This window comes from Porcisia hertigi, chromosome 5 (genome assembly GCF_017918235.1).
Source record: "Porcisia hertigi strain C119 chromosome 5, whole genome shotgun sequence".
Taxonomy (NCBI): Eukaryota; Euglenozoa; class Kinetoplastea; order Trypanosomatida; family Trypanosomatidae; genus Porcisia; species Porcisia hertigi.
This window is the reverse complement of record NC_090564.1, coordinates 202501-226034: the sequence shown is the minus strand read 5'-3', so window position 1 is coordinate 226034 and position 23534 is coordinate 202501. Positions and strand designations below refer to the sequence as shown.

Sequence of the window (23534 nt, the reverse complement as noted above, 5' to 3'; positions counted from 1 at the left end):
AAAGTACATGAACGTCTCACCACCAGCACCACCGACAGGACGGCAAGCATCCTTATAGACACACACACACACAGACACACATGCGTTCGCGCACATCCACTCCCCCTCTTCCCCTCCCCGCCTACAACTCCGCTAGAGTCAAGTCCGATGCGCAGCCCACGTGCGGCGCGCTAAAATGGGTCACCGGGTTGTAGTTGAGCGCCACTGACAACGGGCCACATTTCGTATGCACGGTACGCATATATACCATCGGTGGTCCCGGCGTTGTGACCGTGCCCACGGTGTTATCGCCGCCATCACTCTCAGTGATTGCCGCGCCGATGCAGTCCGCAGCCTTGCGAGGCCACGCCGCACCACAACCTTTGACTACAGGTTTGTCAACGAACTTGTCAGCCTTCGCGAGCAGCATCGCCCGCATGCGGCTGCGGTGCCGACCAGTGTGTGCCTCATCTGAGGCCACTCTCTCAGAGATGCAGAGATGGTGAGTGCCCTTGCATCCACAGTAGATCTTCTCAATTTCTTCGGGCAGCGGTGTGTTCGGCTCTTGTTGGTGCCTCGCCGTTAGGGGACGCAGCATCGGCAATTGACTCTTGGACTTGGCAGAGGTGGCTGGCTTCGCTACTGATGGCGAGGTGGTGCCGTACTGTTGCTTCTCTTGCTGTGCCGTTGCTTCGTGCACACAATGGTAGTGAAGTGTGCCAGCAAAAATGCCAGTCGAAGCTGTCGTTTGACGCGGTGTGCACCAGCATGGCAGAATGGAGCGGTCATGTACATCGTCCAGTACCACATGGTTGTAGGGCGCCGCACTACCGTGGCGAACCGGCGCAACGAGCACGTTTGTCAGCCCATTCGCACGCAAAACAAAATTTTCTACAGTGTACCACGCAGCCCTTCCATTTGCTGACGACGCACTGCGCGGGCATCTGCGGTGTCGGCTGACATCGGCACACGGCGGCGCGAAGGTGTCGACCTGCAGGGGATGCAGGCGACGGCGGAACGCATCGGCGTCGGCCATCACAGCAGCGATGCGCTGCGGTTTTTCCAAGCGAGCGTCTCGCGTCTCTTGCGGATAACGGTTACGCCTCGACGCGGAAGCGCGTTGGCCGGCGTGCAGGTGCGTCGGTGGAGACGTGCGGGGGCGCCGCGTACCCGGCGCGTGCGGGGGTGGCGAAAATTGTATACCGTTGCTCTCAGTCATCGCCGCCGCAGGCTCGATGGACGGTAGTAGAACGCCAGTGGCGGAGTTCGCGACGGTGCTTGTCAGTGGGGATGCTGCGGCTCGGTCCTCGTGACCGTCGCTGCTTCCGGGTTCCTCACCCTTGGTTGGTGTGTGCAGCAACTCGCTGCCATTGGGCTTGTCCTCTTCCGTGCCAGCACGCGAGGGAGGTGACACCTCCTCTCCAGTGGGGTTGGGGGTGTCCATCTGCTCGCTCACGCCCCGCGGCTCCGTGACGCGTGATTGCAGACGCGAACGGGTAGACAGCACTGCTGCCAACTCACGCATGATCAGCGGGGGCAACACACGCATCCCGTCAAAGTCCTTGTCCAGGAATCGGCAGCGGCTCCCGTTGCGGGCCGCCTGGGAAAGGGTGAGGTGCGTCTGCATCGTGGCTAATCGTTGCTGCTGCTGCCGGAGCTGCTCAAGCTCCACCGCACCGACATCTGTCACGTGTGAGCTCGTCACGCTCGTCTTGTCGCGGTTATCAGAGCAGCCGGTCGCATCTGCTGCTGCTACTGCTGCTGCTGCTGCTGCTGCTCCACCCGCGCTCGCCGGGATGAGCGTGCGACCGGAGCGGAAGGTGCCGTCAGGCGTGCATGCGTACTCGAGTCGTTTCTGTGTCGCCGGCGCCGCGCCCTCCAGCTCTAGCTCGCAAAGGGTTGTGTTCCCGAGATCCGTGACCAACTGGAGGGCCATTCGAGCACTGTGCGAGGTGCACGCCGGGTTCCACGCGAGCTGAAGCGAACGCAGCCTTGTATTGCGGGGGTGCACGAGGCCGGCGAGCACTGCGCGCACGTCGTTGTCATTCAGCTCACAGTGAAACAGCGCCAACTCGAGCAGTGGCGGGTTCGTTGCCAGCCAACGGCCCAGCTGTGCAGCAGCCATCGAGGCATCCTCGAGCTTTTCAACATTTACAGTTGACAAGTCCCACTTGCACAAGTTGCCACCACCGTCGTCTTCACCTGCACTCGCCGAACCGAGTCGGTTGCCGCTCAGTTTGAGTACCTCCAAGAGCGGCAGTCCACGAACTGCATCGAGGAGGGGCGCAACAACCTGCGGCGTGAGTCGGTTGAAGCTCAAGTCGAGTATGCGCAGCCGCGTGTGCTGCGGCACGACAGAGAGAAAGGACGGCAGGTCGGGCGGGTTCGGCGATGTAAGCGCGGCATCGCCGAGCTGGTAGCCGGAGAGGTGTATCTCTTCGAACCACTTGAGCTGCAGCAGGGTGGACACATTCTGCGGCAGCGGCTCCGTTCGCGGCACGGTTTTCGGTGTGCGTCCATCACCCCCTTCCTCTTCATGACCGCGCACAGTAACGCCCGCCGACTCTGGACAATCGTGTTTTGCTTCTCCATCCAGACGTTCAGCCGCAAGCGCCTTTAGTAGAATCGCTAGTTCAGCACAGAGGTACGCCTTGTGCTCTGCCGAGAGAATTCTACTCGGCCATCGTGACTGCGACACCAGGCCACTCGATTTTGATGAACGACGATGTGGTGACACGTCCGCCGCCACCGCTCCCAGGGCGGCATTGACGCTGTCACCACCCACGAACGTGTGTGCGCTAATGCTGTGTTTATGGCCCATGGCTTCCCCCCTCCCCTCCCCTCAGCACTTCACATACACACACACACACACACACGACCGGACACAGAGACTAGTTCTGAATACAAGAGTCCACGGCGTGTGCGGGAGGGAGGGAGGGGAGGGGAGGGAGGGAAGGATATGCGCAAACACACGACAAAAATACTGGAGCGCACGCTTCGTTTTTTTTTTTTGCGACTCACCGCTTTGGTCAATAGTGTGCCCCCTCCCCCCCCTTGACGGCTTCCCTCTTGCCCCGCCGTCGTTGCGTAGAAATAGTAGTTGAACAGGTGGGGTCTCTCTCTCTTTCTCTGTGTGTGTGTGTGTGCGTGCGAATGCAGGTGTGTGCGTGCGTGAGTGAGTGAGGGGGGGCACTGTGAGTGTGTACACGCGCACAGACGGAGACTTTCCGGGAAGGCGACTTGACTGGATTTGAGTAGACGTGTGCGTGCAAAACAACTCTGCCCCAAAACTCCCATGTGGAAACAACGAGCAGTGGTTCCCGGAATGGGGGGGGGGGGTGGGGGTGGATGGGAGATGAGGGATGAAGAGGGGTGTTGACGGTAGCGAAGTTGAGGCATAACGCGAGGAGACACAGAGGAATAATGTGGGACACACACACACACACACACACATGTAGGCGCATACAGTGGGGTAGGCGCGCAGGCATATAGAGCAAGAACACACAGCCACAAGAGCCATCACCATCATGACAACAACTCTACATGGAAAGGTGTCCTACTGCAGCCCCCCCCCCTCCCTCCACATCTCTGAGGGGAGCCACGAAAAAAGGTGGATGGCGAGGGTGAGCAGCGCTGGCAAGTTGTGGGCGATATCACTTTTCCATAGACGGGGGGGGCGGGGAAATAAAGGAATGCCAGGGAATCCCTTGGAGCCCGCATGTCTAAGGATAAAGCATTGGCCCCTGCCGCCGCTACAGGTCTGACCCACACACACACACAAAAAAAAAAAACGCTCAGCTGCAATCACGTATGCGCAGGGAGGGAGGTGGCTGTGGGTTGGTGTTGGCAGTGGCGGTGAGTGCTATCTGGTAGAGCACATCGTGCAGCTTGACATCGAAGGAGGGAAGGGAGGAGGGGGAATGAGTGAGTGAGTGAGTGATCTCTCTCTTTTTCAAAACACACACACAGAGAGAGGTGGTGCATTTTTGTGTACATACACCAATCATCACCCACAAAGACACGAAAAAAAACAAAAGATATCCACACACATGTATCACACCCCTCGCCGTCATGTGTGCCGCAGCACCACCCACGCTCCTCATCTATGAAGGAGAGAGGGGGGAGGGGGGGGGATGGTGGTGAGGGGATTGTGTGTGGTAGTGGTGGTGGCCCACTGAGCTTCATGTACATCGCACGCAAAGCCAAAAAAAAAACAACAACACGCACTTACACACAGCTGGAGAGGCGGGTCAAAGCGAGGGTACAGACAAGGGCATCCGCTCGCGTGCTTGCTTGCCCCCCCCCCCTTGTCATCTTTTTAACTTTTAGATGATCTTCAGGAGCTCTCGGGCAGCACTGATGTTACCAACCTCCGCCGCCAACAACAACGCTGTCCGTCCTTGTCCATCCGGCAGCTGCGCGTACGTCTTCCATACACTCCCGGCACTTGACGTGGTTAAAGCACTACCGCTTGCCGACAAGTGCCGCGAAGCCGAGCCAGCGACACCGTCTCTCACCACTGCACCCGTGTTGGCCATGGTTTTCCTCGCGAGGGCAGGACATCCCCAGTGGCGCAACTGCTGCCAACGTTGCAGCTGAGCCGTTATCGACGACGGCGTCACGAGGGAGACAACCGCACGCTGTACCGATGTGTGCGACGCCTTGGCTCCCCCGAAGGCGCTGTGGATCTGCATCGTGGTTTTCGTTGAGAGTGACGGCAGGATGTCGGCACCGGCACGTAGAAGCGGTGCCCCCTGCAGCTGCATGCTGTCACTGTTGCATAGCGTTGTCTTCTCGTCGGCGACAACGCTATGCAACAGCGACAGCATGCGGCGCAGCGTCGTCGCGCGCTCCGCTGCCTCTTCTGCTGCTGCCTTGTACTGTGCCTCGTCATCTTCGACTTGCGTGTTCGTGCTGATGGCAGCAGGAGCAGCAGGGGCTGGTGACGCCGATGTAGTCATCAATACACATGCATGCAGCGGCGTCCGACCCTGCATGTCTACAGCGAGGACAGTCTGTGGAGCGTGCTGCAGAATACACTCCATCGCCTGCACGAAGCCGCTCTGCGCCGCCACGTGGAGTGGCGTGCGGCCATGGGCGTCGGGAAGCCGCCAGCACAACGCGAGGAGGTGGTCATCGCTACGCGCGTCATCGTAGACTCCGGACGCTAGACAGGCCATCGCTGAGTAGGCGCGCGTCACGGTTTTTAGGTCTTCGAGTAGTTTCAGCACCGCGGGCATGCGCTGTAGGGCGCGCGAGGCACGACTGCAGAGGACGTGCAGAGGCGTCTGCCCCTGTGCATCCGTCAACATCCAGCACTCCTCCGGCGCTAGCAAGTGGTCCGCGCATTGCCAACGCGCGAGCAGCCGCAGGAATTGTTCGTGTTCATCTTGCGGTCCGTTTTCGTGGGGGATGTTGTTGCCGCCACCGCCACCACCACCACCAAGCGGGGACTCTGTGGTCGTTTGCATTAGGCTCGTGTCGGCGCTCACCTGCTCGATGCTGGCAAAGCTGTTGTTACGAGTTTCACGGTAGATGTAGGTGCTACTGGCCAATGACAACTGATCATCGAAAAATCGGTCAAGGTCTGCTGGGCCGACGCTGTGCTCGTTCTCTGACAAGTTGCCACTCGCGCCTTTCCAGGCTTTGCGGCGAGGCTGCGTAGACGTGGGTGCGGGCTTCAGTTGCACTGAGGAGGGCTGTGAGGTACAGCGCTGCTGCTGCTGCTGCTGCTGCTGCTGTTGTGTGCGTCGCTCACGACCACGGCGCTCGAGGAAGCTCCTGCGTCCTGCCCCGGGCAATAGAGTGCCACTGCTTGGCAATCTTCTGGCACCCATGTTGCCAGCGATGCTTCCCCCAAGGGGGTCGTCGCGCTGCCCGACCCCATCTGTATTGCTTGCCCTATGCGGGACTGTCAGGCCTCTCTGGTGGTGTTCCTGCCGCCGCCGGCGTACTGCAACAGAGCCGCCACCCGACTCAGGAGTCGTGTAGAACATGAGCTGAATGATCTCATCATCATCGGCCAGGCTGCTCGCCGCGAGATGCAGCGGTGTTTGCAGGTGAATGACGCTCTGCGCGTATGGCGTGGCACCGTGCTGCAGGAGAACCCGAACAATGGAGGCCCGACGGCGGCGGTGTTGCTGCTTCTGCTCTGCCGAGATCACTTGGGTCGCAGACACGGGTGTGGCGAGTCGGAGAGCCAAGAAGAGCGGTGTTTCATTTACATTATCCACTTCGTTCGGATCAGCGTAGTGCGACAAGAGCAGCCCAGTCAGTTCTACCGCCCCATCCGCGACGGCGCGGTGCAGCAGCGCACCACCATTGGCCAGTCCACTCGGTCGCAGCGGGCTCGCCTGTGCTTCCCCGAGTAGAAGAGACACGATCCGCAGAAGTTGGTCCTTCTCCGCCTCCGATACCCCAGACAGGGATGCCGAGGCTAACGGCTGCAGTTGGTGGTGCGCCTTGACCGCCATCTCGAGCGCCGTCATCTGCGTAACGTTTTCTTCCGCCTCCACATTCGCAAGCAGCTCCGGGTTAAGGGCTCCTGCGGGGTTCGAGGGAGCTAGCCTACCCACGGCACGGGTGCCGTGATCGTGGTTGCTGCGGTGCGAGTTGCGCCGCGATATGCCCCGCGAGGGGCGTCCCGTCGAAGCACCCCCAGCGGCAGTGCTGGCAAAGAGCTCTGTGAGGACGTCTGTCAGCTGCCCACGCCCTCCTCCTCCTCCTCCGATGCTGTTCAGCACCTGATTGGAGTGGCGGATGAGCAGCTCCACGATATCTGCGTGCCGTTGCTGGACTGCTATGTGCAACGGAGTGTACCCGTTCTTGTCTGCTTTTCCACACAACAGCGTCGCGCCACCGAAGCCAATGAGCTGCTGCACCGCCGTTGTGTTGCCCACATAGGCTGCGTAGAAGAGCGGGGTGCGACCCGCCATGTCGATGGCGTTGAGGTCGATGTTGACGTCAGGCGCACCCGCCGCCGCGGGAGAAGAGATGCCGCTGAAGGCTGTCAACCCAGCGCCTATGGAAGAGTCCGAGTTAAAACCGCCGGACGTGCGGGTCTTGGCGGCGGCAGTCATCGGCGCTAATGTCTGTGGCGCGATCAGCAGTTCTAGCACCGACGGTGCATGGGCGCAGAGGGCCGCGTAGTGCAGTGCCGTCGCGCCTTGCGAGTCACGGTGCATGGGGTCGACGCGGTAGTCGACCAGGAGCCGACGAATCAGCTCCGGGTGGTAGTCGAAGATGGCGTGTTGAAGGGGGGTGAGGCGCAGCGGCAGTCGCGCCGGCAGCAGCACAGCGAGGCGTTGGTGCCGCCGTCGCCTATTACGATCACGTTGCTCAAAGTATGACGTGAGCCCCTCCGCGGATGTGGAGCGCGCCCTTGGGTTCATTTTATAGCCGGATGTGGAGGCACTGTGGACACCTCCGTCCGCATCGCGGTAGACATCCTCGCCGTCTGCGATGTCGCCATCCTCCATTCCCTCGTTGTCGTCGTCGTCGTCGCCTGCTTCCTCATAACGGAGCTCGTCCTCCTCGTTCTCCATCAACGAGGTCTCGCCAAAGGCCGCGGCCTGCCGCTCTGCGAACTGCACATAAGGCAAGTCCAGCTCCTCGTCTGGTACAAACCCCTGTACCATTGCCCCCGCGCGCAGCAGCGTCTCCAGTAGCTCCGCCGTCGTCACTGTCGGTGGGAGGAACGACCACCACGTGCCGACCTCACAGCCTCCCAGGAATGGCTGAGGCGTCGAGGGTCCCGACACGTTGCCACTGTTGCTGGCTGTCGCTTGGGCGGTCACGCCGTGGCTATTGCCGTTACCCATCGCACGACGATGTCCCGGAGCCATTACTGCGGGTGCGCCGCCTACGGTGAGCGCGGCCATTGGCGCTGGTGGGCACATGATCATGTTGCGATGCACCGCCGTCGACAGCTCTGCGAAGTGGACGGCGTTATTCGAAGCGGTGGCGCTCATAGAGTTGACGATGCTTGCCGTGACTGGGTTCGTCACACCGTCGGTCGCGGCATTGCGTACGGCGGCGGCGAGGGTCAGCAGAGTCTGAACGTACCGCGGGTCGTTCCGTGCTGTGCCGTGCCGCAGCAGCGACGCCACTGCCGAGTCCCCAAAGGCGTTCTCGGCCTCCAACGACAAGCCGTGCTCCACCAATGTCCGCAGAACGCTTGGCTGGGCAGCGGCGTAATGCACAAGGGTGTAGCGTCCGTCCGCCGAGAGCTGCGTGACCGAGTCTCCTTGGCGGAGCAGCGCTTCAACACGTGCGACGTCGCCCTGCGCGCAGGCACGCGCGAGGCGTGTCTGTGACGCGTTCACTTGTCCATCGAAGGGGATGTGCGCCCCAAAGAAGGAGAGGAGACGCACTGAGAGGGCGTCTCCGCGCTCGAGCGCGGTGGTAGCGGCAGAGCGGCCACACGTGTCGAGAAGCTCGAAGTTGAGCGATGTGCGCTGGTGAAGGCCCTCAGTAGAGACTCCATCGTGCGCATCGAAGAGACGGGCCAGATTCCACCAGTTGCATGGAGGAGGGGGCGCGACGACGACTGCCGCCGCCGCCGCCGCGTCGTCGTCGCCGGCCGCAGTCGCGGCGCTGTTACCGCCCACGGTTGGCGCGTAGCTCGTTTCCTTCGGGATCTCTTCCGGTCGTTGTTGCTGTGGATACACGCTGGTCAGGATCGGCAGGCCGCGGTAGCCGCCGGTGCTCGTTTGGCGCTGCAAGAGGGTTTGCTGGAGGGCGGTCAGCACCGCCTCCGCCGCCGATGGCGAGGCAAGGGTGGTCGCGCTCACAGGACCACTGGGCTCTGCCGGAGCGACCACGGTGGATAGAGTGCTGGTGCGGGACGGCGAGTTAGGGTTGCCCGCGACACGGTTCTTCTTCGACTGGGCAGTGCGTGGGGATGTGGACGTGGGTTGCGAGCCACCCAAGACAGCGGCATCTGCTATGCTGCTGAGGCGCTGCTGGTACTGCCGTCGCACGGCGCCAACAACTGTTTCAGCCTCCACGGCAGCCAGAAGGGTGTAGGGGAGCGGGACGGGGAAGGGGGCGTGCGACACCGGTGCTTTGTCGCCGGGGGAGTGGTGGTGGGCTGTGGCGGAGAGGAGTAGCAGACGCATCAGTTGTGCGTGGTCGCCGTGGGCAACAACATAATGCAAGACGGAACCAACGGTGGTGGTACCCTCCTCGTGTAGTGGTGCATCGGACGTGCTCGGAGCAACACTGCCTGGAATGCCAGTGAGGGCAGCGCCGCCCCCGAAAGACGCCGTCGACACCGGCCCAATCACTGACGCTTTCCTCTTCCCACTGGGCTGTTTGCTTTTTCCTTCCGAGGCCAGGGAGGTCGTCGTCGTCTTCTTTCCGCGCCCACTGCTGATGTTTGACGATGTCCCGTCCACTGCAACCCCACTATTGTCGTCGTCGCAGATATCTGCGCCGGGCCTGGCAGCAGGGAGGGGTGGGGTTGAGAAGGAGAAGACGTCGTTGACACTCGCGCCATGTTGAATGAGTTCCTTCATCACCTCCAACGCAGCCGGTGTGTTGAGACCGGAGAGAAGCATCGCCGCCAGTGGTGGGAGGCTATCGGGGGCTACTGCTGCGTCTGCGGGAGCGGCAGCGGCGGCGCCAGCAGCAACAGGCGGTGGTGCCAAGGAGGATCCGTCTAACGAGTTTTGCTGCTGCTGTTGCTGTTGCTGCGGTGATTGAGCTCCACGAGGCGTATCCATGGCAGGCAGGAGCGCAGTTAGCCCAGGCTCCGATGAAGGTCGTTGCTGAAGCTGTAACTCCTTCATGATGGGGCCGATGTAGTAGTCCAGGGGCGGAACCTCCCGCGCTTTGACCGGGTCGGCGCCACGCTCGATCAGCTTCCGCACCGCTGCCACATCACAGGCGAAGCAGGCCTCCATCAACTGCTGGTTCCATGTGTGGTGAGGGTCCTCGCGTACATGAGTGGTGCCGGTGCCTCCCAAACCGGTCCCGCCGGCGCCGCCGCCCTTGCGATGGGGCGCTGCTCCCGCCGCAGCGGTCTTCATGCCCCGCCGCCTTTTCTCAGGCGGCAGTGTCGAGGCCATGGTGCGAGGCGGGTGGGGGAGGGGGGGGTGGTTGTGGTGAATGGCCGGAGGGGCAAGAGAAGAGAGGCCCAGGTCGTAACACACACCCGAGTTGGGGTGGCAATGGAGGTGGTGGGCCGTGGGAGCGGCTGGCAGCCAGCAGCGGCACTATTGTTTCGACTCACTCCTCCGTTTTTCTCTCTCTTGCGCGCACCCTCTCAGACGACGGGGGCAACGTGCCGAGGATAAGTGCTACTTGTGTGTCCCTCTGTGTGTGTGCGTGTGTGTGTGTGTGTGTGCTGCGCGGTGAAGGGAGAGAGAGAGAGTGAGGGGTCATAAAAGGTGTGTGTGTGTGTGTGTGTGTGTGGTGGGTGAGGAGACAGGCAGGTATGAGCGTAGGAGTTGCATGAGCGAATGACAATGAAGGTGGTGCCACACGTGATAGCTGATCGAAGACGAGCAGCAGCAGCAGCAGCAGCGCACCCCCAGAGCTGTCGGCGCCCTCCCTTTTCCCCCAACTTTAAATACATCTTTGGACCAAGCCAAAGATAGGCGGAGTCCACGTTCCCTGGGGAGGGGGGGGGAGGGGAGAGAGAGGGTCAGGTCATGTTACTTTCTGCGAGCGCTCTCTCCCTCTCTCGTCGCCGTTTCGTGGGACACAGGCGCATCACTCGTTTTCTCTTCGAAAACGACGTGTGTGTGTATGTGTGCATTTGTTTGTGTGGCCTCCACGTGGTGATGGCCGCGGGGGGGGGGGGAGAAGACCTTGGACGAGGAACGGTGGCCCCACGGATGATGATCACAACAAATCACAAGAAAGGCTTCAACAGAAGTGGGGCGGGGGTCCCCCTTAAGTTATTTTTTTCTCGCATATATGCCCGTGTGCAGAGGGAGCAGAGGGGAGGGAGGGGGGAGGAGGGGTAGAGGTCAATACAGGCAAACGTGACCAGCACGAGGGTGGGGTGAGGGAACAACGAGGTCTGCACACACGTCTAGCCATCGTCTCCCCTCTTTCTCCATATTTTCTTTTTTTTTCACTGCAGCTGCTTGCGCATCGCTTCTCTCGCCTTGTAGAGCTCCGCAAGTTGTGCATCTGCGGCTGCGTTGCCGGTGGAGGGGAACCGAGGGAAGTACGGGTTGCTCGGCTTCTTATCAGCAGCAGCAGCAGCAGCGAGAACGGCATCACTGCTTGTGGTGGCGATAGATGGGGCTGTGATGTTAGCGGTGGCGGCGGTGTCGCTGATTGGCTGGAGATGGAACGGTCTCGTCGGACTCAGGGTTGGTGCTGAGCCGCTCCCCTTCATCAACGCCATGTTCACTCTTGCTGCTGCTGCTGCTGTGGTGGTGGCGGTGGTGGTGATGATGGGGGAGATGTTTGATGACGACGACCCAGACAGTGAAAGCGAAGCCGTCCAGCCGTCCCTTGCGGCACTCGTGAACCCTCGTGCGGCAGAGGACTGCACCCCATTGCCGCCGCCGTCCCGCTGCATCGCAGACGGCGGCGTCGATGGGCGCGCTGTGGGCACGGTTACGGGGCGTGGCTGATCATCGCGGAGGAATACAGCCGAACGTGCGGTGTGTGTCAGCGAGGGTGTTGACAACGATGCGAGGCGGCACTCACCGGACACCAATGTAGGCGTGGTGGATGCCAACTGCGCTGCCGGCAGCCCTCCATAGGAGTTCGCTTTGGGTGGTGGTGGTGGTGGTGGCGGCGACGCTGTGCCAATTGTTTGGTGGTCCGCAAGCGCGTAGGCGCGTTGTGGCAGCGTGGTGGAGAGAGGTGACGAGGAGAAGGCCAGACTGGCGCCGCCCGGGAAGCTATTGATGGGGTTCGTAGTGTCGCTCGTTTCGTTATGTGACGACGACTGTGGCGGCGTCACTCGCATCTGCGAGTTCGGGCTTTCGGACGACGCAACGTCGGCTGGCCGGGCTGACCCAAGCGCTGTTCGCAAGCCATCCGTTAGCTGCGTTCGCTTGTCCTGCTCATGCAGGTACTCCGCGTGCCGCTCTTGCTGCTGCAGAGCGAGCTGCACCTGCTGTTGCCGTGCGCTGAACCAGCGCTCAAAGTCACGCACCAGCTGTTCCTGCGCGTGCTTGAGGTAGGCATGCATGCCTTCGACCTCTTCCTTGTCCCGTCGCAGCTGTGCGGCGTGTAGGTTGTAGCGCTCCTTCGTGGAGGTGAGCTCCTCCAGCCACGCGGCTTCCTCGGCGTCTACCACGTCGCTGCCGTCCGCCGCCCGCTCGGCTCTACGACGCTGAATTTTGGTCTTCAGTTCCTTCATCGCATCCACACAGGCGTTGAGCTGCTGTGCGGTAGTTTTGCACGCGGCGTACTTGGGACGAAGCAGCTGCTTCGTCTCCTCCACCTTGTGCTGAGCCTCATAAGACGACTTGAATGCTTCGAGCGCCTGCGCGCGGTCCTGCAGAAGCTGCGTGTCCATCAGCACGTCAACGGCAGTGCGGCCATCTTTGTCACCCTCACCACTGCTTTCGCGACGGTCGTCGTCGTTGTTGCTGTCCTTCTCGCGTCGATGGTACTCGCGTTTGTGTTCGAGGTACTCCGTGGCAGCGGCGGCTTCGGCCTCGGTGAACCGACCCTCCTGTGCGAGGGTGGTGACACGGTTCAGCGCCGCTTCGACTGTCTTCTCCACGTGCGGTGGCGTCGCAGTCGCCGAGGTTTGCGTGAGTGCTGCGCCTGATGATCGGCGCAGCTCAGCAATGAGCCGTTGCGCGTCGCGGTAAATGTGCCGTCTTAGTGAGACCTCCTCACTTGCCTGCTCGTCATCCTGCATATCCTGGGTGCTCGAGTGCCGACGCCCGGGGCCACTTGGCAGTGCGGTGAACCGAAAGGGGGAGGGGGAGGAGGAGCCCGGCACGCCTTCCGCCTCTCCTCTTCCGCTGGTGGCGTCCTCGCTGCACGAATTGCCGTTCCATGTCTGCGTAACGGCATTGTACCGTACTCCTGCGGCGCCGAGGTCTACACCACCACTGCCCACCGCACCCGCACACCCCGCCTTCTTCAGCACCGTCAACAACATCTGCAGCTCATTTTCCTTGAGCTGAAGACTACGCCGCAGTGCTGCCACTTGCGCTTCGCTGTCGGCCAGCCGCTGCGACTGCTGTGGTTCTTGGCGTGTGTTGGCCTCGCCGCCGCCGCCGCCGCTGCTGCTGCGCACGAGACGCTCGCGCAGAACTTCATAGCAGTAATACATGCGAGCCATGTCCCCGTCGAAGCCCGTGAGGCGGGAGCTCCAGTCGCCGTCCACAGCGGCCTTCTGGATGTACGCCTCTACCATGCCGCGGCACACATTTTTTTCATCGGCCGTGAGCGTGCGGTCGGCCGCGAGTGCTTCTGCACCGCCGCCGTTTGCGCGGAGGTACGCGACTTCATCCTTCAGCTGTGCCACCTCTGCACGCAGCTTGCGCACGAGCAGCACGGGGTCCGTCTCCACGTTCACCTGCGGGGCTTGTTGGATCAGTGCGACACGCTGCGCGAATTGGCATGTGCTGATCGTCTCCGCCACCTGCGACGCAACCACATGCGCGGTGGCGAGCATGACTGTCTTGCAGTTGCGTCCAAGGCTGTCGCGCAGCACCATTGTGAGGAACGAGTTGCGGTAAGGCACGTGATCACGCACCCCCTTCGCCTTCTCGCTGAGCGCCACGATAACCTGCTCAAGGAAGTGAAGGGAGAGGTTGATGTATTTTGCCTCCGTCAGGATGGTGCCGGACACCCCCGTCTTGCTCACACGCTCGCTACCGGCGAGGTCGACGAGGTTCAGCTTAGAGCGGCGCACGACGGAGGAGAGGCCGGTGCGGGCCTCAAGGTAGATGGTGAAGATGCAGTGCGAGCGCGACGAGGTCTTGTTCATGGGTGTCTCGCAATACAGCCGGTTCGTGTCGCCGAGGAACAAAAGGTTCAGTGCGTCGGACAGCGTCGGAGCGCTGTGCTGCTCAAGTCCCTTGAGCACAATGTCGTCTTCCATTTCGTGTATGGTGACGGCTGGCAACTCCTCCAGCGTGCGAGCATCACGGCCGTGGTTGAGCAGGTCTTGCCCTTTGTCATTATAGATTTGGAGATACGACATGGTGATGGTGTATGTCGTCGTAGCTCCGTCGCCACCCTCGTCATTACTACCTGAGGCCTCGGCGACGCTACTGTCGCGGCGGTGTCGACCACCGCCACTCTCGCGCCGCCGTGCCACCTCTTCGTAGATCATGGCCATGGCACGTGGTATGAGACCACGATCTTGATAGCTCTCTGTCCCACCCGTGATGCTGTACGTCTTGCCGCTGCCCGTTTGGCCATAGGCGAAGAGAGTGCTGTTCATGCCGTCCAGCACCGACTCCACACACCCCTTCGCAACGGTGTTGAAGACATCCTCCTGCGTTGCGCTTGGCTTGAACACGCGGCTGAAGCGGTACTGGAAGTTGACGACAGTGTTGTTCACGACATCGTCGATGACGACCGCATTGCCGCCGCCGCCGCCGCGTGAGTTGTTCACAGAGCCTGCCGTCGACGGACCTGCCGTCGCTCGCTGCGCCTCTTGAACCAGCCTCTGCGGGGCGTGAAGGTGCAGCGTCGACTTCTGAAAGTCTTCCTCCACTTCATACTGGAAGGCGGCAGGTGACTGACCGCCCCCTCGTGCCGCCGCCGCCGCCCCCAGTGAGCCGGGCGCCTCCGCGGAAGCGGCGAGCAGACGACTCTGCTGCGATGTCGGCGGCGGTCGGATGCGGAGGTACACTCCGATGCTCTCCTCGCCGCGGACCTTATGCATCCCTCTCCCAACTTTAACCGCTTTGTAGTGATGATTTGTGTGCACGCAGGCGCTTCTATAAAATGAATGTGTGCCCTGGGGGTTTACGTGAGTCGGCGGCAGTGCTGAAATTATTTCCACCAGGGGGAAGTGGAGGGGAAGGGGAGGAGAGGGGGAGGGGCAAGCAGGGCTCTACGTCTCCCCGTCTACCCCCTCGCGCCAAAGCACGTGGGCCGATCTGCTCGCCCACTTTGCCCGAGTGGCTTAGCAGCCTAAAGCGAGTTGCCGTCCGAGGTGATGTATAGGCCTTCACCGGTGTGTGTGTATGTATACATGTATATATATATGTGCATATATGTGTATATATATTGTTGTGTTGGATCTACTTGTTGTGTATTGCGTACGTATGCAGAGCCCAAGGGGAGGGGGGGGTGCGGGGAGGAGAGAGGGGGAAGAAAAGGCAAAGATGTGCGCCACCCGAGGTGAGGAAGCGGAGGAGGGAGGTGTTGGCAGAGTCACGTGGAGGGGTGGGGTGGGGGTGGGGTGAGGGGGGGGTGGGGGGCGAGGGAGTTCGCGTGTATGTATGTGTGTGTGTGGCAGTGATGTCTATGCCGATTACTGCTCGTATGAGTTGGAGTCAACGCCCCCCCCCCCCACATGTCATCGTTCTTCCACACGTGAGAGCGCCTCGGTGAAGAAAAAATCCAAATGAAAACAAAACAGGAAAGGGGGCAGAGGGGACAGAGGGGAGGGGAGGGGAGGGGAGGCACGCGATGCAAGCGCCACAGAGCGACGCGCAGCCTCCCCTCGCCCCCTCTGTCCCCCTTTCCTCTCGGTGTCTAAGCGCCTCTACGCATTGCATAGCGCGACTGGTATCGCCATTGGATCAGCGACGACGACGACGACAGCAGCAGCAGCAGCAGCAGCAGCGGCGGCAGAGTGACGACACGTTAAGCGAGCCGGCTCAACACTCGCATTGACGCCACCCGCCCCTCCTGTCGTTAGAGCTGGGAAAGCGGCAATCAACGTCTCGCTCAGCCCCGTGCGACTCAGCGACTGCATGAAGCCATTGGCCCCGCTAATACCACGGCTGTCGTTCGTGATTGCACTACGCGACGTCTGTGGGGCTGATGCAAAGGGTGGCACCAAAGGATCTCGATTAGGTTCAGCGCCGACAGATGCATTCGCTTCGAGCACAGGAGTGCAGGAGACTTCGCTGTGCACTTTGCCGCTGGCGCACCGCAGCCATCGCGGTGGTCAACGGATCGGCGTGCTCTGGTGTGCTCTCCATAGCGGCCAGGGTAGAGGTCAAGCCTCCCCCTCCCCCTCCCTAATGGACTGATCGCTCGTTCCTGCGTGATTGAGGTACACACGCCGCATGCGGCTGATGTGCATCGAGACCGCTTGGTCGATGTGGCTCGTCGCCGCCGGCGCTGTGGTGGTCGTGCCGTAGGAAGACATGAAGGAGACGGCGCCTGGCCGCCGCTGGGGGTCCCTGGGTGGTGCCGCCGCCGCCGCTGCTGCTGCTGCTGTGACAGGGGCTCGCGTGTCGGGTGGTATAGAAGACATCGAGTTTCGGGATGGAGAAGTGATGACACCCCCTCTGTCACTCTTGTTGGCGTCGTGGCTCATGGCCGACATCGATGCCCTGCCGCGTGCAGGGGTGTTCGCACAATCGTCTCCTGCCGTTGACTGTGACGACGCTCGCGGAGAAAGTCCAACTCGGTCATTCCATGGCGCCGCCGCCATCATCAGCGCCGACGAGTCGCTTGACAGAGGCACACACACAAACCTCAAGCAGACATCGCCCGCCTCTTCTCCAATCGCTGCATCTCGCTCAGCACCGACGCTGCCGTCGCTGCTCTTATTGCTGTATTGGTCCGCTGTCGAGAGCAACAGGTGAACAGGCAGGCAGTCATGCAGCGAGATGGCGTCGTATGCAAGACACTGCTGAGCGGCTGGCAGTCCAGTGCGCCACTCCACCTCGCATTTGATGTCACCGACCGTGACGGTGTCGACCGTGGTTAGAGGAATGCGCTCAACGAGATCAAACACGGTGGCAAGGTCCTCGTCGGTGTGCCACGTCTGCCTGGTGGGCTGGGTGCTCTGACTGTCGCGTCGTGCAACACCTTTGCTACCAACCCTACCGTTGCGTGAACACCAGCGCTTCCACACATTTTCGTAGAGCTCCAGCAGCGCCAGTCCAGGCGGTGATGACGCAGCGCTGGCCACAACCGCCACTTCGATTGTGACCACTGGCACTGAGGTGGCACCCGTGATTGCGGCGCTGGTGCTGGCTGCACGAGGCGACGACAGAGGCTGCGATGCAGACGGCATGGCCGGGCCCACGCGTCTGTGAGCACCGAGCGGCCTCATAGAGTCGTCCAGAAGGCCGCTCCACACCGACTGCGCAACGCAAGAGCGCTGGATGAGCGAAGTGTTTTTGAGCGGGGGGGAAGCGGTAAAGGTCGAAGCAGGGCGAGCCACTGGCGGGGCCACCTCGGATGATGCGGCATCGCTTGCTTTGGCGCCCTTGCCGGACAGACTAAAATCCTCAGGCACGTCGACATGGGGCGACAAGTGCGGCATGACGGGGCGAAGGGGCGCCCCAGGGAAAGCGTCGCAGCCCGTTCCCCAAAGCCGTTGCCGTTGCGTTGAGGATGCTAAGGGGGCAACAACAGCATGTTGGCACAGGTCGCGCGGGTGGTGACGGCTACTGATGGCCGTTTGAGTAGATGACAGCCGCGGAACGGTGAGTACCACGTCTTCCGCAGCACCACCGCGGCGGCTACAGGGACTAGTCGACCGCGGCGGCGGTGCATTAGCGGGACCCGCCTGCTGTGGTCGGTGGCTAATATAGTGATCACTGGGGTGTCGGTGTTGGTCCGTAGAGAGGGGTGAGCAGGACAAGCCGGACTCCTGCGAGGATGCGACAAGATGCAGCGGTGCTGCGACCTTGCGCGTCACTGGAGACTCAGAGCCGTCGTTGGCGTCATCATGGAGCTGCAGTTGTGTTGGCGAAGTAGTGTGCGTCATACATTGATTGCTGTCGTCTCGACTACCATGGTGAGAGCCGTTGCCGTCAGTGTCGTGGTTGCTACGGTGCCCGCTGTCCTGCTCCTGCTCCTGGGAAGGGGAACACCGACACCGAGCGTCTCGTTCCGGCTGCTGCTGCTGTCTTCGCGGCTCGCGACCACTTCTCGCCGGGGCTTCTCTAGAGGCTGGAGTGATCCCTCGAGCCCGAAGGTACCGCGGCGGGCCCCGCAGCTCAGCGGGAGGCGCTCGCATCGCGTCGGGCGCCATGGGGCTGATGCTGTGCGGACCGCGCGTACGGGGACTGCCATGGCGCAGAGCCGCCTTGACATGCTGTGATGCCACATCGGACAGTACTGTGGCAGACGTCGAGGCTGGCACGACAGCGGTGGCGGGAGGAGGAAACACGGTTCGTGATGCCGGCGATACGGACGCTGCTGCTTGCAGTGAGACTCCTTCACAGCGTTCCGGAAGAGCGTGAGAGGCTGTCATGAAAGAGAGGGCCGTGGACAATGTGTCTGCGGCGAGGTCTAGGGAAGATGTCACGGACGTGGTGTCCTGCGCGCGCGGCTTGAATGACTGCATTGATGGCGGGTGCACACACACACACACACAGTGTAAAATTTGCCGACGCTCGGGCGCATCAGTTGCGAGCCCGCCTCTCTGATCGAGATTGGATGGGGGGGGGGGACTTGTGAGGCAAATAAAAGCGGGCGCAGGGTGGTGCGATCAACACGGGAGTGGGGGGGGTGGGGTGGGGGATGGGGGAGGTGAAGAGGGGGTAGTAAAGAGAAGAATGTGAGACAGCAGGAGACCAGCACAATTAGCGCCACAGCCGCTCTCACGCACCCGACGATACCAGCAAAGACGGCATAGTCCGGAGGAAGGGGGGGGGGAGCGGAGCGTTATGAGGAAGAGATGGGCGGGTGAGGCCACCGTGTGTGTGTGTGTACGTGTGTGTGTGTTGGTTTTCCATACCATCATGATGGACACACACCGGCATACCGCGCGCCCAGCCTCCGCATTCTGCGTGCTTCGATACATATACACATATATATGTATGTATATATATATATACATATATATATGTATGTATGTGTGTGTGTGTACACAGGAGATCCAAAGTGAGACCGCACCACTGATGCCGCATGAGAATGCCTCCCCCTCCTCCCCCTCCCTCCTCCCCCTCCCTCCTCCTCCCCCTCCTCCTCCTCTCTCTCTTCCCTCTCCCCCTCCATCACCCCCATCACCCCCTCTCTCTCCAATCTTCTCCCTGGTCTGCATCAACTCACCACGCGCCCGCCAGCTTCGTATAAAAACAACAACAAACACAAGGCCACATTTTCTTTAAACCACCGTGGGTGGGTGGGAGGGCGGCAGAGGGCCTGGACAAGACGAGGAGATGAAGTGACCCAGTGTGCGATGTGTCTCCACGTCAGCCCTATTGCACCTGAAGACACCCCAATCACAGCGAGTTGCACGTGTGTGTCGCATCCTATTCCTCCGATAAGCATGCTCCCCCTTCCTCTCCCCCTCTTCCTTCCACCGAGCGTTACCTCAACGTGCGAGCAGCTCAGGTACACACTCATGCAATTCACAACCTTCACCGAGGCGATGCCTGAAGCGCTCAGCACCGCATTTGTTTTTCTCCTCCTCCCCCTCAAATTTTTTTTCTTCACTTTGTTTTTCATACACAAATGTATATGTGTATGTCTTCTTATTCAAAATAAAAAGGCGTAGCGATCCTTCATGATTGCACACGCACGCGCGCTCAGCAGCGGTGGTTGGTGATGGACGCCTCGCTGCTGTTGCGATGCCGCATCGAGCCCGAGGAGGGACATGTGCTGTGGATCGACGTGGTAGGTGAGGATCACCTCTGGTGGCATGTCCGCCGCGTCAGTCTGGCAATCGGGCCACACCGTGCCGACCGGTACGTTAGGTCCACCCGCGATTCCTGCTGCTGCTGAGAACGCCGGGGAGGGTGGCAGCTGCAGCGGCTGCTCAACGTTCATCCAAACGGTGATGAGAGCCTTGAGCCAGTGAAGAAGCATCACTGCCGGTGCGGAGGACGTGGATGATGTCGATGGTGCTACCGAGTCCGCGCCACCACTGGCACCTGTTATGGCTTTGCCTCCCGCAGATGGTGATGGAGGAGGCGGTGTGGACAACGACGGCGAGGACGACGTTGACGCCACCGCAGGAGCCGTGTCACAGCCCGCGTCAAGCTTCAGCGACAGAGCAGGTCCACCACCGATGGGCAGCGCCGTGGACGACGGCGAGGGCGCCGCCAGTGAGTCATTCTCCGCGGCCTTCAGTTGTTTTTTGGGCTTCGACCGCTGCTGCTGCTGCTGGTGGTGGTGTTGAGGCGGCGGCAGCACTTTGAAATGACGCACTCGAGCCGCGGCCGTTGGCGCTGTCGCTGAGGATTGCGACCGCTGTCGCTCCTTGTCCATGGACACCGCCAGCGCGGTGGCCGTACAAGCCTCCATCAGCGTTGGCAGTATCATCTCTAGCGCATCGCCGCACCGCTCGTAAGACGAGCGCCGCTGCGGCTGGCGCTGACGGCGCCGAGGACGCGGAGTGGGCCGCAGGGCCGATGATGGTGGTGATGACACTGTGGTGGCGGAGGATACTGGCGCTGCTCCTCCCGCGGCTGCGGGCGAGGTCGGCGTCGGTCCTCCCCCTGCACGCGCAGCCAAGCGTTGGCGATTGAGGACGTCGTAGAGGGCTTCCAGTGCTTCCGAGCTGCCTTCGGAGATGAAGAGTTCTTCCTCCATGTCGCTTTGGCCAGCCGAGGCCACCCCACTCATCATCCCCGCAGTAGCCGGCACCGCCTGCTGCGGCTGCAGGGGTTGTGGTCTAGTAGAGACGTTCCTGTTAACGCTCGTCACCGATGCCGCGGCTAGCTCCGGTGTGTTGGATGCGTTCATCGCGATGTCATGCAACACGAAGAGGTACCACAGAGCCTCCACGCAGTAGACGTTACTGTCAAAGGAATTGGCGGAGTCAGGTGTCTGCTGACGTGACCGCGCTGTTGCCACGTACGCCACCTTCACCACTGCATCCAGCAGGATGCTGAGCAGATGGTGTATCGCGTCCACGTGTCGAATGGCGAACATCATACGAGTCGCGATCTCGCTTCGTTGAAGCCATCGTTCACAGAGGGTGGCAATAAGGTTATCGCCCACGGTGGCCGGGTCTGCGATCGCGTAGGGGTTCAGCAACGCTGTCCACTCCGCCAACAGGTGCGGCTGCAGAATCGAAAAGACGTGCCGATGCGCCGTGCACTGACGCGAGATCCACTGCGCAGATGGCGGCGGCAGTCGGATGCGGGTGGGATCAGCTGCTGCCTCTGAGGGCGGGGCCTCTGCCCCTGAGTCCGCAGGGAGCAGCCCGATGGGTTGTCTGTCGATTTTCGCGGTTATCGCATTGCCGTCACCGCTTTCTGCTGACCTGGGACCGCTGCCCTTCGCCTCGTCTTGCTTGTCATCATCGCTGCTGCTGCTGCTGCTGCTTCGCATGCTGCTATTGCTACCACTGCTGCTGGTGCTACCACCACCAATGTGGTGATGGCTTCTGTGGCCACTCCCGTCTCCCGTCTCATGACGGCTTCTCTTGTAGTTCGTCTCGTCGTCTGTGTCGCGGTGGTGGTGGTGGTGATGACTGTGGCGACGGCGATGGCGGCGACGCGCTGTGCGGAGTATGACGTCCGCTCCGTCTTCCTCCTCGGCACCGCCTGCCGGTGCTGCCGCGTCTCCGCTGCCAGAGGCTGGGAAGAGCGGGTCTAGGAGTTCTGGCTGATGCAGCCCCACGAGGCACTCCGGACCGACCTTTAGCGGCGGCGGCGGCACCCAGACGTAGGCACGCCGCGCCTCCTCAATCTGGAACGGCTGCGTACGCCACGAGAGAAGTGTGTCTCCCTGGAGCAAGGAGTACAGTCGCCAGCGGTAGTACAGCATGCACGGATGATTGAACTTATCGCTTAGAAATGAGAAGGCCGGGTTACCGCGGCTCACCTCCCGCCTCACAATCTCTTCCTCCGTCGTGGGTCCGCCCTGGACGACGGCGGTGGCCAGGAGGTCGAGCAGTGTCGTCTGCTCAAGAGGAAGGTTCGCGGGGACACGCAGCCGCGGCGCGTGCAGAGGAACCTTCAGCGCGTCGTGTTCGGCTGACACGCTGATGACCGGCGCGCCACCGCCAGCGATGGTGGTGGTGGTGGTGGCGGCGGGCTCTGTCACTGTGGTCAGCGGCAAGAAGGTAGAGGACGTTGGTGGCCTAGACACTCCCCCGACAGTAATCCCGGAGCCGAGGATGCCTAAACCGCTCACGGTGGAGGGCGGCCGCAGCAACGCGGGGTTGGCGTAGGGGGGTGGCATCAGGGGTGGCTGCTGATGTGAGTGTAGCCGGGGCGGCTGTGAGCAAGAGACATCTGGTGCCGGGAACACTGAGCCGCCGCTCCAGCCCGCTGCGGTGATGGCTCTATCATCTGGAAGCGCATACCCCAGTACGTTTTGTTGTTGGGGCGCGTACACGGGCTCGTACCTCGCGTACGGCGAGGCGCTTGCGGTGCCGCCACCACCGGGTCCGTCACTTGACTTGTTGGTGGGTTGGTGTGCAGTGTCGTAGAGCAGCACAGTGCTATTATCGAAGCCGACGTCGCTATGACCATCGTCGACATCCTCAAAGTTTTCGTTGCCCCGTCCGTTGCCGGCGGGCACCGACGGTGCCGAGGCACTGCTCTGCTGGCGCAGCTGGCGTGGTTGCATTGGGGAGGGGAGGGGGGGGGGGAGGGGGAAGAGTGGCGGAGGTGGCCAGTGTATAGACCGTTGCTCTGCGGTAACCAAAATGTGTTTGCCCACAGCTTCAAGTTTTTCTACGGATTCGGAGGAATGGGTGGCAGCTGTACGTAAGAGAAAGGGTTGCGCGCAGAGGCGCAGAGAGACGCGATAAACACACAGGAGTAGGGCGGAGGCACCCGAAGGAATAACGGCAACTCACACTACAGACACGCAGGGGTTGGAGGGGTTGGAGGCAGTGACGATGACAGCTGGAGACCTCTCTCTCTCTTTGCACCCCCTCCTCCCTTCCCGGGGGGGGGGGGGGAGGGGAGGGGAGGAGGGGAGGGGAAGAGGGGGGGGATGCGCAGCATTCGCACACTCGAACAGAAACGAGAAATAGGTTGGGAAAAATGAGGAGGTCGGTGGCATCCCAAGGGGAATAAAGGCGGTGACGAGAGAGAGAGGGGGGGGGGAGGAGGGACTCAAGCAATGTGGCGGAAGGCGAGTCGAGGGGCAGCGACAGGAATGGTGGCTGCACGGAGCAGAGGTCGACACACACACACACACACACATGTACAAGGGGGAGAGGGGGAGGAGGAAAAGAGGCGCACATCACAGCTGTAGCGCCATCACCGCCTCCTTTCGAAACTCAACGCGTGTAAGCAAAACGTTTCGCTTTTCATCCGCTGTCAGCGCCGTGTTGGCGGCTTCTTCGAGCGCATCTGTTGGCTTATCAGACAGCAGCAATGTCGCCATCAAGCTGAGAGCCGAGAAGGCGTCGCGAATCGGGGTCAGGTCTTGCTGCGCCTGCTCCACCAAGAAGCTGCGGAGCGCGCGCACGTCCTTGTCAACCTGTAAGGCCCCGAAGAAGCTACATCGCTTGCGGAGAAGCACACCACCGGCTCCCTTTGCTACTCGCCGCGCCATCGCTGCAAGTA

At 61.4% G+C, this 23534-nt stretch overlaps 6 protein-coding genes across 6 annotated transcripts in view; all 6 read right to left on the bottom strand.

Moving 5' to 3' along the window:
- Positions 1-121: 121 nt before the first annotated feature.
- On the bottom strand, positions 122-2800 carry JKF63_07393 (uncharacterized protein; the record flags this gene model as incomplete). Its single annotated transcript, XM_067903332.1, has 1 exon — positions 122-2800. One exon carries the CDS (start codon positions 2798-2800, stop codon positions 122-124), a length of 2679 nt encoding a protein of 892 aa, XP_067759642.1.
- Positions 2801-4304: 1504 nt separating this feature from the next.
- On the bottom strand, positions 4305-10049 carry JKF63_07392 (uncharacterized protein; the record flags this gene model as incomplete). Its single annotated transcript, XM_067903331.1, has 1 exon — positions 4305-10049. One exon carries the CDS (start codon positions 10047-10049, stop codon positions 4305-4307), a length of 5745 nt encoding a protein of 1914 aa, XP_067759641.1.
- Positions 10050-11062: 1013 nt separating this feature from the next.
- JKF63_07391 (uncharacterized protein) lies at positions 11063-14806 on the bottom strand (the record flags this gene model as incomplete). Its single annotated transcript, XM_067903330.1, has 1 exon — positions 11063-14806. One exon carries the CDS (start codon positions 14804-14806, stop codon positions 11063-11065), a length of 3744 nt encoding a protein of 1247 aa, XP_067759640.1.
- A 1287-nt stretch (positions 14807-16093) lies between these two features.
- On the bottom strand, positions 16094-17374 carry JKF63_07390 (uncharacterized protein; the record flags this gene model as incomplete). The annotated part of the gene is made up of 1 exon (XM_067903329.1): positions 16094-17374. One exon carries the CDS (start codon positions 17372-17374, stop codon positions 16094-16096), a length of 1281 nt encoding a protein of 426 aa, XP_067759639.1.
- Positions 17375-19539: 2165 nt separating this feature from the next.
- JKF63_07389 (uncharacterized protein) lies at positions 19540-22584 on the bottom strand (the record flags this gene model as incomplete). Its single annotated transcript, XM_067903328.1, has 1 exon — positions 19540-22584. One exon carries the CDS (start codon positions 22582-22584, stop codon positions 19540-19542), a length of 3045 nt encoding a protein of 1014 aa, XP_067759638.1.
- Positions 22585-23208: 624 nt separating this feature from the next.
- Positions 23209-23534, bottom strand: part of JKF63_07388 (uncharacterized protein) — a gene marked incomplete at both ends in the record, with an annotated part of 2679 nt that continues 2353 nt past the window's right edge. Inside the window, one exon of the mRNA XM_067903327.1 lies at positions 23209-23534. This exon is cut by the window's right edge and continues 2353 nt beyond it. Coding sequence (XP_067759637.1) covers positions 23209-23534 — 326 coding nt within the window.